This window comes from Gadus chalcogrammus, chromosome 5 (assembly GCF_026213295.1).
Source record: "Gadus chalcogrammus isolate NIFS_2021 chromosome 5, NIFS_Gcha_1.0, whole genome shotgun sequence".
NCBI lineage: Eukaryota > Metazoa > Chordata > Actinopteri > Gadiformes > Gadidae > Gadus > Gadus chalcogrammus.
In genome coordinates, this window is record NC_079416.1 from 10413392 (window position 1) to 10425881 (window position 12490).

General features: G+C 43.8%; 1 protein-coding gene across 1 annotated transcript in view; it reads left to right on the forward strand.

Moving 5' to 3' along the window:
• Nucleotides 1–12490, forward strand: part of ldlrap1b (low density lipoprotein receptor adaptor protein 1b) — a 31025-nt gene that overhangs the window by 7321 nt on the left and 11214 nt on the right. Inside the window, exons 2-5 of the mRNA XM_056590292.1 lie at nucleotides 7101–7243; nucleotides 8745–8857; nucleotides 11187–11301; nucleotides 12095–12167. Coding sequence (XP_056446267.1) covers nucleotides 7101–7243; nucleotides 8745–8857; nucleotides 11187–11301; nucleotides 12095–12167 — 444 coding nt within the window. The remainder of the gene's footprint in view (nucleotides 1–7100; nucleotides 7244–8744; nucleotides 8858–11186; nucleotides 11302–12094; nucleotides 12168–12490) is intronic.

A 12490-nucleotide genomic window follows, 5' to 3' on the forward strand; every position in this document is an offset into this window, starting at 1 on the left:
AAGAACTCTTCTGTTCTCTGATAGTAGAAGAAAAACACATAGGTTGATGTCCATTTGACATTTATCCTACTGTCGGGTCCAGTCAGTTTGCGTCGACAGCAGTACTCAAATATGGCGATGCTTTGGCATCGTGTTTTATCATGTTCAAATAAAGTTGAGTGCCAAAGTAAAAGTGCAGCACAATGAAATCCTACAAAACAAACTATTACTTGATTAAGAAACTTTGTATTAAAAGACTTGGTCTAGACCAGGGGTGGGGAACCTTTTTCACATCAAGGGCCATTTCAATTTTTCCAAAGTCCTCAGAGGGCCGTACCATTATGAAAGTCTATAACTGCTGTGTTACTAAGCCTCATGTTTGCTGCATTTCTAGACTCACCTAATGTGATGGCTGGAACTGTTTTTCTCTAGCAAGGCGTTTGATGTCAGCTGGCAGTGATGATGAAGCTACTCCAGGGATGGGCAACTTTCATGATAAAGAGGGCCAAATTTTTTATCATAACCATCGGAGGGCCACATGACTGCACACTTCAACTATACGTGAGCTGAGAGAAGCTACATAATTTTGAATTTGGTAGATGATTTCCTGTGTTCTGGTGCATTTTGGCAATGGCCACTACCTAAAAAATCGTCCAGAATCATAACCTATGTACGGTATGTTAATTGAACCAACATACATTAATTTCATGTTTTCCATGCTCAAACAGCCACATGAATGGTCAGTATTTTTATCAGTGCAAAGGGCTCACATACATCATCATTCAATGAAGTCAAAAAACTGAAAAACCGTGGCCCAACATTAAGTGCAAATACTCAATGAACTCAAACCCAACAAGCAGTTGTAGTAGTTGTAGTGGCGACTTAAGTGGATATCTTTAGTGACTGATATCGCTTCTAAGCAAACTAGACGCATGGGTTTGCCTTTGAATTCTATGAATTCTTCTCATCTTTCTTGAACGAGTTTTCTGTAACTCGATCAATTATTATTATTATTATAATTTTTTTTTATTTTTTTTTATTTTTTTATGTGCAGGCTGAGTGGGCATGCGGGCCGCATGCGGCCCGCGGGCCGCCAGTTCCCCATCCCTGGTCTAGACCATGTGACTTTGTAAGAATAACACCTGTTGTGGTTCTCAATTGGACAATTTAAGACAGGCACACTGTAAAAAATAAAAGACTGTAACACTGTAAAAAAGATCTGTCATTAAATCCTATGTAAGGAATTATCTACAGAGAAAGATACAATTATATATTCTCTGGTGATTCACAGTTTTTCTTCGTCTTTCAGAAAGTTTTCTCTCTCAACTTAACACAAAATAACACTTTATAATCCCTGAAGGGAAATACCGTAAGCGAAATGTAAAAGCACTTGCAAAACTGTGTTGTGATGGGGGATAATACTTTCAGATGCAGTTACCTCCTCTCTGCTTCTCCCAGATGTGGGGGGGGGGGGTTGTAAGACTGGTCTATTGAGACTCTGTGACATTGTAGGAATAACACCTGTTGTGGTTTCCAAGGAAATGCTTTACAGCTAAAGTGGCAGGGCTTTGAAGCTTACTCTGCTTTTCAGTTTCTTTGACGCTAAAAGTACAGGGGAACTCCTTGTTTTCCTCTGTCGTGTTGGAGATTAATACACTTTGTGAGGCATTGTAAACTATCCAGTACTTTTATTTCCTTCAGCCAAACCATTCATTGTATTAAAAGTAGTGTGTGTTGTCTAGTGATCATAATCTTTCTATTGTATAAACACATTCGTTACGCTCCTTCTGAGCTATTTCGGACTCAAATATATTGTTTAATTGAGTACTTCATTGCAAACCTTGAATAACTGTGTAATCCAGAGCGTTTTATATATACTTATAATGACCTTCTCTCGGATCAGAAAGACAGATGACGACATTGTTGAGGTCAAAAAAAGCTGAGGGATCTTTCCTCAACACTGCTCCCTCTCCATTTATTGAGAATAGGTTCCAGTGGTTCAAGAACAGGTTAAAATGGGCCCTTTGTGAGCGATGCCCTTGGCCTTTCATTTACTGGGTGCATTCTTTTGGGTGCAGATATCTTTGCACTATTTCTCATCCGTAGCGTGTGGTAACACTTGTTGTGACTGTGCAAAATTGCTCAATATTTCGGATGATAAGATTTTGTGTATTGTCACTCTGTGGACAAAGATGCTGCTGAGACATTGATTCTAGATGTTGTAGGCCTGACTTAAGATAATCACATCCCTTTTGTTCCTCGCCTCCTGCCCCGGCCTCGTCTGTGACGTGCCGGAGCGAGTCTGACTGTCAGTAGACATCGTAGAAGATTGGCACACTTTGCATCATAAGTAGTAGAGTGGCCTTCCTGTCAGCGGTCCGATATATGGCCTTACTGTACTATGTCTTCTTGTGGTGGCATTGTCTTCCTCCATCTAGGCAGCTAATGATATAGGTGATGGGTGTTGCATTACCTCTTGAACAGGCCTGGCAAAGTGCTAGAATTGAACTAAGATCCATTGCAATCATTTAAAAAACAACAATAAGATAAGATTACTTGGATACATGTGCGCTCTGTAGTAAAACAAATGTGATCTCCAGTGTGTCTTTTCTTGTCCGTATCAAAAGAATAGAATGCAGACAAAATGTTCGGAAGAAATGATCTCACATGTCCCAGTTCAATCTACGTATGTAAGGAATTATCTATGAAGAAAGATACAATCATATGTGCTCTGGTGATTAGCAGTTTTTCTTATCCTTCTCCAGAAATACAATCTTAACAAAATAGCAGTTATGAAGATTCGGTTGCCGAGATACTCCTATGAACCCCCCACTGCTGTAAGCATGCGTGTGTCTGTCTAGCAGCCCGAGCTGGGCCAGTGCTAATGGGGTCCCAGGGGGTCAGAGGTGAAGGTCCCTCGTCTTGGAAGAACCGACACTGTGGCGGCTAGAACAAAGGAAGGGCCACGGCTGGCTCATTATCGTGCTACCCTTTGAAAACCAAGCACACCTATTCAGCAGCCCGATCCCTCGCACCTACTGATGTGGGTGAACGTGAAGCCAAACCACTCCCCCTGCTTTTCCCCTTCCTGTGGTCCTAGACCACAAAGCCCCTCCATGCTAGCGCATTTCTGGCCAGCTGTGTTGCTGGATATTACTGACCAAGCAGAGGCAGCCCATAGGCAGCCATGATAGGAGCCTTTGAAGTCCTCTCTAATCGTGTGTGTGTGTGTGTGTGTGTGTGTGTGTGTGTGTGTGTGTGTGTGTGTGTGTGTGTGTGTGTGTGTGTGTGTGTGTGTGTGTGTGTGTGTGTGTGTGTGTGTGTGTGTGTGTGTGTGTGTGTGTGTGTGTGTGTGTGTGTGTGTACGTGTACGCAGGGGGATGTAAAATGTAAATGGGACCAATATGGATCTTCTCCCCCATACAAAGCAGCACTCCGGGTCCACGGGCTAGTCTAAAAATAGCTCTGGCTCATGAGTTCTTCTTTGAACTTCGAGTGTTGGCTTTCATAAAACAAAGATTGCTGTTGCTCGTTACATCACTGTATGGGCAGCAGCTATGGGTCGATGGAAGGGTTCAGTTATTTCTAATCGGTTTCTTGGGAAGGTTGTTATTGGTTTGGTTTGTGATATAGTCTAGGCAGATCTATATATTAACTTCAATGTGGCATACTTGCCATACTTACATCAGTGTAAGGGCCCAACGTTAGTCTCCATTATGCTCCCATTACTACTCTCTGTATGTACTAAGTGGCTGTACCTCATCATGGGGGACTTTTATTCGCTCATCGAAAGAGGACGGGATTGGCGTGTAACGATGATGCTGCTGGCAGTAGATCACATTACAGTGAGGGTGAGCTACTTAGCTTTGCGCTAATGACACTATAGGGATCAAGTCATAGGTCTACTCAGGTTTTTCTTTTCTCTTTATTTACCAACACATGTCGCAAAGTCCTTGAGCCCAGTCACGTGCGGTCAATTATAAAAATCTACATTGTTTTCCCTGGGGTTCTGTTAGGATTGCTATATTTTGAAAATTTAAAACCAAGTTGTTGCTGTCATTCAGATATTAAAACCATGTTCTTGCTGTCATTCAGATATTATTGCCATGTGTGAATGGGGGAGGGAAGGGAATGCTTGTATTGCGACCCTTGAATGGCGTCTCCATCCTCGGGTTGTGCAGACTCATGATATGGTACGGTTGCTTTTTAAAATTATTCTTAAATTGTGATTATGTGAGCCTGGGAACCAGACAAATCCCACAATCTCATGTTTAATTTGTTTTGAAGGTAGGCCCAACCACTTAGAACCGGCGTTTATCTAACATGAGGCAGGATAAATCCCATGACTGGGCAGGCGACCCTTAGATGCATTTTCAACAACAATAGAGATTGCTGCCGCTGCTGTACAACGGTCTGTTGATTACACTATCGAGAAGCTATTAAACAAACTGGACGGTATATTTTCAGATAAAACAGACGATTGCACTTAAAGCTTTTGTTGAGAATAAATGTGTTTATTCGTAGCTCAGTGCTACGGCACGTTTTCTTGCTATGATTTGTTGCAGGCCAGTCCAATTGAAGAGGCATTTTGGTCTGTGCCTGTTTGTGACGCCCTTTGGAAGTCTAAAATGAACACAGAGGTTCCAGACTAATTACAGTATGCAATTCGTCTGCCAATGCCAGGCTTGGAGGCTGCTGTCTAATAAGGGCGAATATCAAAAGAGGCAAAGCATTGCATTCTCATAGATGAGAATTGAATACAATAGACGTGACTTTGTACTTGACTTTGTAAAATTCTAATGCAATGAAAATGGCCTGTGAAGCTGAGAAGAAACACTTTCATTTACAATAAAGTGTCTTCAAATGGCTTGCACATTGATTGACTAAAAGTAATCAATCTTCAGTAGCAAAGAGCCTTTGTGCAGTCTTCTTTGACATATTGTGAAGCCTGGCTGATGGCCTACTAGCAAAATAGACTAGCCTTGACACACCTTAAAGATATCAATCTTATTGAAATGCCATCCGAACACACAAGCAACAATAACATTCAGAATAGGCAACACTTTCATGGACCAACACTCTGGGGAAAAACCTTGGGGAAGATGCACAAGGCCAAAGAACGCTTAAAAAGCCCAAATGACTATTTTAACAATGGCGCAACCTGAAATCTTCTGAAAACACAGTGTACGACATGTTATTAAAGGAGGCAGACTACAGGGCCTTTTGCGTTAACCTCCATTTACAACGGAGCCATGAAGGCAGTGCAAAGCACCCACCAGTAACAGTCTGCACCACAGCTCCCTAGGAGAGCTTACCCCTACGTCAGCCCCAGTGAGACCACCCAGCGATGGAGCGTTGGTGGTTAAGACACGGTGGGCCCTTTAAACTGACATATGGATCTCCTCTGGTCTCACTCTCTAGCGCTCAACATAAACCTTTTCATGGGTTGTTCACATAGAGGCTGAGTGGTTTCTGAGGAAGCAAACCTACAGTCAGCGTTTTACAGTCATTTTTGAGTAAAAATGTCTTGATATAATTACTTGGGCAATTATTGATGGAACAACCACGTTACAAAATGTGGTTATGTGATCTTTGTTTAACTTTCATAGTACTTGCTTAACAGTCGATTCTTGATGGCAGGTTGTTTTATATCGATTTTATCAGTAGAAAAAACAAAGCATTAAGACAGTCTTGTCCTTTTTAAAGTGTTTAGTTACGTGTGTGTGTGTGTGTGTGTGTGTGTGTGTGTGTGTGTGTGTGTGTGTGTGTGTGTGTGTGTGTGTGTGTGTGTGTGTGTGTGTGTGTGTGTGTGTGTGTGTGTGTGTGTGTGTGTGTGTGTGTGTTCCATTGTTAGCTTATGTGTTTCAGTCTGAATCTCCCATCAGTCCAACTTGTGTTGATTAGGAGTGTGTGTGATTGTTTTTGTTGTTGGTTCACCTACCCCCCCCAGCACCAGCCGATTTCTTTCTGTAGCACATGATTCTTCAGTCTACACTTGGGTTAACGTGACTGCTGCCCGCTATGTTAACTTCCAGCTTCAGTGCAAAACATTCTAGTCTTATACAAATAGGACTCCATCATAATAGCCCCATCAATAATGTAAAGAGGAAAGCAACGCAAATGTCAGACAATGCCTCATAGTTTCACAGTCCAAATGGGATCTGATTGTGGGTCAAGCATGTACTCAAATGGTTATAATTATATGGTTATAATAGTATAGTACTATAATAGGTGGGGTGCATTATAGGTTGGGATTGGAGCATAATATTTCATAGTATTGACTCTTGGAAGGACAATACCCCAGGCTATAGTTTAATTATGGATTGTAAGAAAGGTTGTGTTTGTTACATGTCTCAAGCTGCAGGCATGCTCTTGTTATTGCCATAATCAAATGTTGAAAGATTAATCAGCTTCATTCCTCTGAGGTGAAGTCAAACCCTAATATAAAGTTTAACTTGGAAATGCATTGCATTTCTGATGCAAGAAGGCTGCTGTTTAAGTTGTATCACAATGTTGTTTTACTATACAGTAGCCTGATACTATTTTATTTATGAGACCCCGGGTTATTGCTGTGCTTGTGTGTTATTGGGACACTGACCTCATAAATAACCAACATCCATTGCAAGAATAATGTAAGCATATCTCAATGAAATGAATGCAATAATGGGCTCCTCTTCATAAAAAAGAAAACGGGCAATAGAAGGGCAATCGGAATTTGTTCCCATGAAATAACAGTAAAACATGGAAAGAAAATGGTTGCCCATTGAAACATTGGGACAATGGCAGGATAACATATTTTCTATAAACAAGTGTGGCAAAATGGGAACCTGAGTCTGTGAGCCTGTTCCCCTGAGGCTAGGAGAGAGCCCTACAATACTTAATCTCCATTCAATTCTCAGCCTAAACTTGGTAACAGGAGGCATAAGGTGACAACAACACCAGACACTCGCCTCTCTTCCAAAGAAGCTGGAATGTATTTATTGATCTAATATTGTAAAAAATATATAATTCAAACCCCTCAATCATAATGGTCTCCTATCAGGGGATAATGATCATTTTAACCCATTCTCTCTCTCTCTCTCTCTCTCTCTCTCTCTCTCTCTCTCCCCCCCTCCCCACAGAGCTTCCAGAGAACTGGACGGACACGAGGGAGACCCTTCTGGAGGGCATGGTGTTCCAGCTCAAGTACCTGGGGGTCACCATGGTGGAGCAGCCCAAGGGGGAGGAGCTGTCGGCCTCCGCCGTCAAGCGCATCGTGGCGACGGTGAGAGGCGCCGCGCCGCGTCGGCCGTGTCTGTGCACCAGACGGGGTCCTTTCATAACCCCGTCACTCAATCGCACAGAGCTCAAGACTGGACAATGATTGGATGATATTGCTCATTTATCATTGGGTGATTTGTTTATTTTTCATTCGATCATGGGGGGTGGCTTTCATTAGATGTGACAGCCATAAGGCTAGTCGAGTTAGAGGCTGCATTCTAATATGGGAGGCGGCCGCCGTGATGTGGAGACCGGAGCCACTCCGATTGGGACTTATCTGGACGGCTGGCCCAGCATGTCCGTCCATCGGGGATGGAGAAAAGGGATGATATTTCTATTTCAATCCTCCATGCTGTGTGTGCTGTAGAAATGCATCATTCAGGGCAGACAGCAGGCAGGCACCCCTGCCCTCCCCCCCCGAAACACACGCACACACACACATATATATACACACACCGATGCAAAACCAATTTAAAATAAAGATGGATCATGGATTGAACCGTCATGAATTGGATGATGGTTGGTGTTGGTTTTTCAACAAACTTCAATCCATTCCAATGAGCCAACTGATATGTTTGGAAAAACCACCATGAACGTAGTTTTAATTATTGAGACAGAAATAACTATGGACAGAAATGCACAGTTTTAAGACTGGTTATGAATTCTTTATGCCTCATGATATATCTGATATAGCACTTTGATCCTATATTGTCTGCCAATTCTGGCTGCATAGAACTTTCCTCAAAACTAAAACTTTTAATGCTTATAGATTCATTTATAATTTAAATGATTTAAAATAAGAATTTCAGGTGGTTTGATTGAGGAGAAACTAATTTAAATGTCACATGTTTTCCTACTTCTCTGAGGTTTTCTGTAGCTGTGTGTGTGTGTGTGTGTGTGTGTGTGTGTGTGTGTGTGTGTGTGTGTGTGTGTGTGTGTGTGTGTGTGTGTGTGTGTGTGTGTGTGTGTGTGTGTGTGTGTGTGTGTGTGTGTGTTCATGTGTTTAGCTCTGCTTTTAAGTAGCTATGGATACATTGGTTTTGCATATTCTTTTATATGGTGAGCAGTGAGCCTCACAAAAGTTTCTTCCGGTTCCAAAAAACTTCATAGCCTATTCTGTGATTGGTCCAATGATGTGGGGGTTTCAGGGTTTAAACCCTGTGTTTGATGATGGTTTGATCGTGGCCCTTTGATTGTTGAAGGGGCGTGGACAGTTTGATTGTTTACACCCCGGGTTTGATTATCGATTGATCGCAGTATGCTTTGGCACCTTTTCATTTCTTTATTTGCATGGTCTTTTTAATTAGTAGAAAATGAAATGGTCTGGTTTGTAATTTGCATTAATTTAATGCTTCTGTGTGGTTCATTAAGCTGGAGTGATTGCTTTAAAAAATGTTACTCATTCATTGATTGTTTGTCCCTGTCTCTCTCCTGCATCCTCTCCTCTTTCTCTCCCCCTGCCCCTTATTCCTGTGTCTCCTCGTTCTCCTCCCACTGACTTACAGGCAAAAGCGAGTGGGAAGAAACTCCAGAAAGTCACACTCAAAGTCTCCCCGCGGGGAATCATCCTATATGACAGTGCCTCAACCCAGCTGATCGAAAACATATCCATATACAGGTCAGTCTCTCTCGCTCTCTCTCCCTGTACCTCGATATAACTGTCTATTTTCGTCAATCTCTTGGACGACCGCAACTGATCTGAAACACATTGGGTTTGTGTGAGGCTGCTGAGCCTGTGGTAGGTCGCCAGGCTGCCTCGGTCTGTTATTATATCCCATAGTAAAAAAAATGGTTCATGCATACACACCAGAAGGGTGTGGAGGGCTGTGGTCCAACCTTGTGGGAAGGATTGTGTGGGTGTGTTCCTTTCGTGCAAGCTTAAGTGTATGAGTCCGTGTCCGCCAGGGAGTGTCTAAAGACATCACATCTCCTCCATCATCTGCTCTGTAATAGCTGTTTGTCAACGCTTGTCAACGTTTGTCTCCCCAGGTGTGATTTTGTACACACAAACGCACACACAAAAACACACACACACAGACGCACACACATACACAAACACACGCACGTAAGCGCACATGAAAATATAAACGCACAAAAACGCACACGTGCATGCACAGAAATACACTATGCACACACACACACATATGCTCAAGCACACACAAAGACACTAGGATACACGCACAAAAAAACACGCACACATATACAAACCCACACGTATACCTACTACCAACCACAAAGCTTCTTCCAGCGGATCCCAAAGCAAACGTAACCTGCCACAGCTTGTGTGCTCAGGATGTTCTAACCTCTCGTGGCCTGAAGCGACTGAACTAACACACTTTACATTGCCTGGCTCACATTACTCATCTTTGACGAAACTCATTCAAGCGAGACAGCAATTAATGCCCATGGTTGCCAATATATTGATTTGAAAGTTAGTCAGCTGAGCTGCTGAAGTATTCTTTCCAGCACCATCCAGGGGGTTTCATTACACTGGTGTTCCTAAGCTCATCTTGTTTTTGTATCCCATTATGCTTAGTTGTTTTTCATTTAGGAAATCAATTAATAGCCAAGGTTAATGAGGTAAAAAACATTTTGTATTTCTTCTCACTTTTCTCACTTTCATTGCTAAACGATTCTTTCAAAGGGATGAAACCAGTTATACTTTGTTACCCAAAATAGACGAGATTAGAGTTAATTAGAAGCTTAATGACCATGACGCTAGCCTGATGTGTCGCTGTTGTACGTCTTCTGTTTAGTTTAGCTACTGAGTACATACTGAAAAGGGAATTCACCACACGTACATAGAGTGTCATCACCCCTTGGGAATGGATTTTCTCCGCTTGAGAAGATCACTTTGAATTCCATTAAAAGGCCGGTTGAGGTGAGCCAAGCTTACTCCAGGACAGTGTGAAGAGAGACAAGGCGCAGGCCCCCCTTGACCGCCACTAGCTCCCGGAGCGCTTCCCGCCTGGACATCCAATCCTACCGATGCTCCCCATGTCCAACATCTGTCGTAAATCACGCCAGCGCTGCCAGGCCTCGTGGCCCGCGGCCCACAGCCCCGGGGCGCCAAACACATCGCTGAACATTTAGCCGTCCCTCCCGCTCTTTATCTGGTCATCATCTGGGGACCAGGGCGTGTTAGACGAGCGCCTGACCTTCTGGGGGATGTGACGATGCCAGGTCCGCCGCTTTGCAGGACGGCATAAAGGAGCACAAGAAGAGGGCAGATGGTCATTCCCCTCTCACTCTGGGCAGACAAATGAAGCAAGAGCCAGGGGGCGTCCCAATGGGGTGACATCTTGCCGTGTTTTGCTTGTGTGTGTGTGTGTGTGTGTGTGTGTGTGTGTGTGTGTGTGTGTGTGTGTGTGTGTGTGTGTGTGTGTGTGTGTGTGTGTGTGTGTGTGTGTGTGTGTGTGTGTGTGTGTGTGTGTGTGTGTGTTGGGGAGACGTCTCGGGGCACATTTGATTGGCCGACAACGACCTTCTCCCTTCGAAATGTGAACATTTACGAGGCAAACGATGCGATGATTTGACGAAGGAGTCGATATTTTTACCACTACAATAAACACGAGAGCTTCCCTAATGAAAACATATCTATTAAACTGTGATGAGGGGGTGAAACAAGGCCAAATAACCTCAAACGCTTTCTCTTCCATACACCATCAAATCCATCATTGTGTTCCTAACTTTCTACCTAAACACTGCTAGAGTTATGTTTGAGTGCGTGCCTTTGAACAAGATTTGAAGGGCAGATGTTACTGAGCATTGTGATTTTTTTTTATTTTAATGAGCATTGTCATTAAAATCAGTTCAATTCAGATCGGAAAAGCATTCAAAGTCTTAAAGGGATTAGATGACATTAAAGTCAACGATCGGCTGTGCTTGCTCTGTGACTTTCTCTTCACGTTTTAACATGTTCAGTCATGGTTGTTCCTCTTTCTCAGAATATCATACTGCACAGCAGACAAGATGCACGACAAAGTGTTCGCCTACATCGTCCAGAGCCAACAGAACGAGACGCTACAGTGTCATGCCTACCTCTGCACAAAGAGGAAAGTGGTACGTGAATACATGTTTGCGTGTTGGGCTCTGCGTGTATTACTGGACTGAATAAATAGAGCCACTCAGTGGGGCATTTCCTCACTGACTTATTGCTCACCCCTGTAAAGTCCCAGCATGCACGCTTGACTACATGTCAGCACTTAATCTCACTTAACTTACTCTGCAAAACTGTGTTTATAGCTTGCTGCCCATGTAGTCCTGTGACTCTAGCGGTGCAGAGTTGAAGCAATTACCAATGAGGAGATAAACAGTGTCCCATTATATCTGAGTGTCTCATAATATTTAGCATCGGCAAGTTGTTCACACTGTATGGTATGCATGAGCTTTCAGCCTGACCCAAGCAGAGTGCCAGAATGAGCGAGGAGGAGGAGAGAGGGCGAAGCCCTGTTCCCTCTTCTACATTCCTCTCTCTGTCTCTCTCTGTCTCTGTCTCTGTCTCTGTCTCTGTCTCTGTCTCTCTCTGTCTCTGTGTGTGTCTCTCTCTCTCTCTCTCTGTGTGTCTCTCTCTGTGTGTCTCTCTCTCTGTCTCTGTGTGTGTCTCTCTGTTGTCTTTCCCCAGGGGTTGGCCACTCCCTCTCCTTCCTTCTCCCCCTCCGTGGTTGTTTTGTACTGACCTAAAGGCCCCGTATCCTCCCATCAACACAAACAGCAGCTTGCCCTGGAGACGACACCGTGTCCTCCCAGTCGGCCGCGCCGCCTCCTCCTGTTTGTTTTGGTTGTTCGTGCATATCTTGCATTTGTGATTCATTTTCTCCCCCCTCCGCACTCTCTCCACCCCCCTCTCTACCAGGCTCAGGCGGTGACGCTCACAGTGGCCCAGGCTTTCCGGGTGGCGTTTGAGTTCTGGCAGGCTGCCAAGGAAGGTACGCACTGTTGCATACCCCCCCCCCCCCCCCCCACTGCGAGGACATGAGAAAAGCTACCGATATCTGGAGCTCGCTGAGCATAACCATTTCTATCCCTTGTTTTCTTCAAACCCCAGCTCCACCCTCTCTCACTCTCACTCTCTCACTCTCTCTCGGTCTCTCTCTCTCTCTCTCTCTCTCGCTCTTGCTCTCTGTTTCTCCCTGTCATTCTATTTTCTCCTGCGAGGCTTTGCATTTCTTTAACCCTTTAACTCCCTCTACAGAGCCACTGTTGTTTCATGTCTCCTGATTTATTCTTTCTGACAATTGTAGCATTTAGT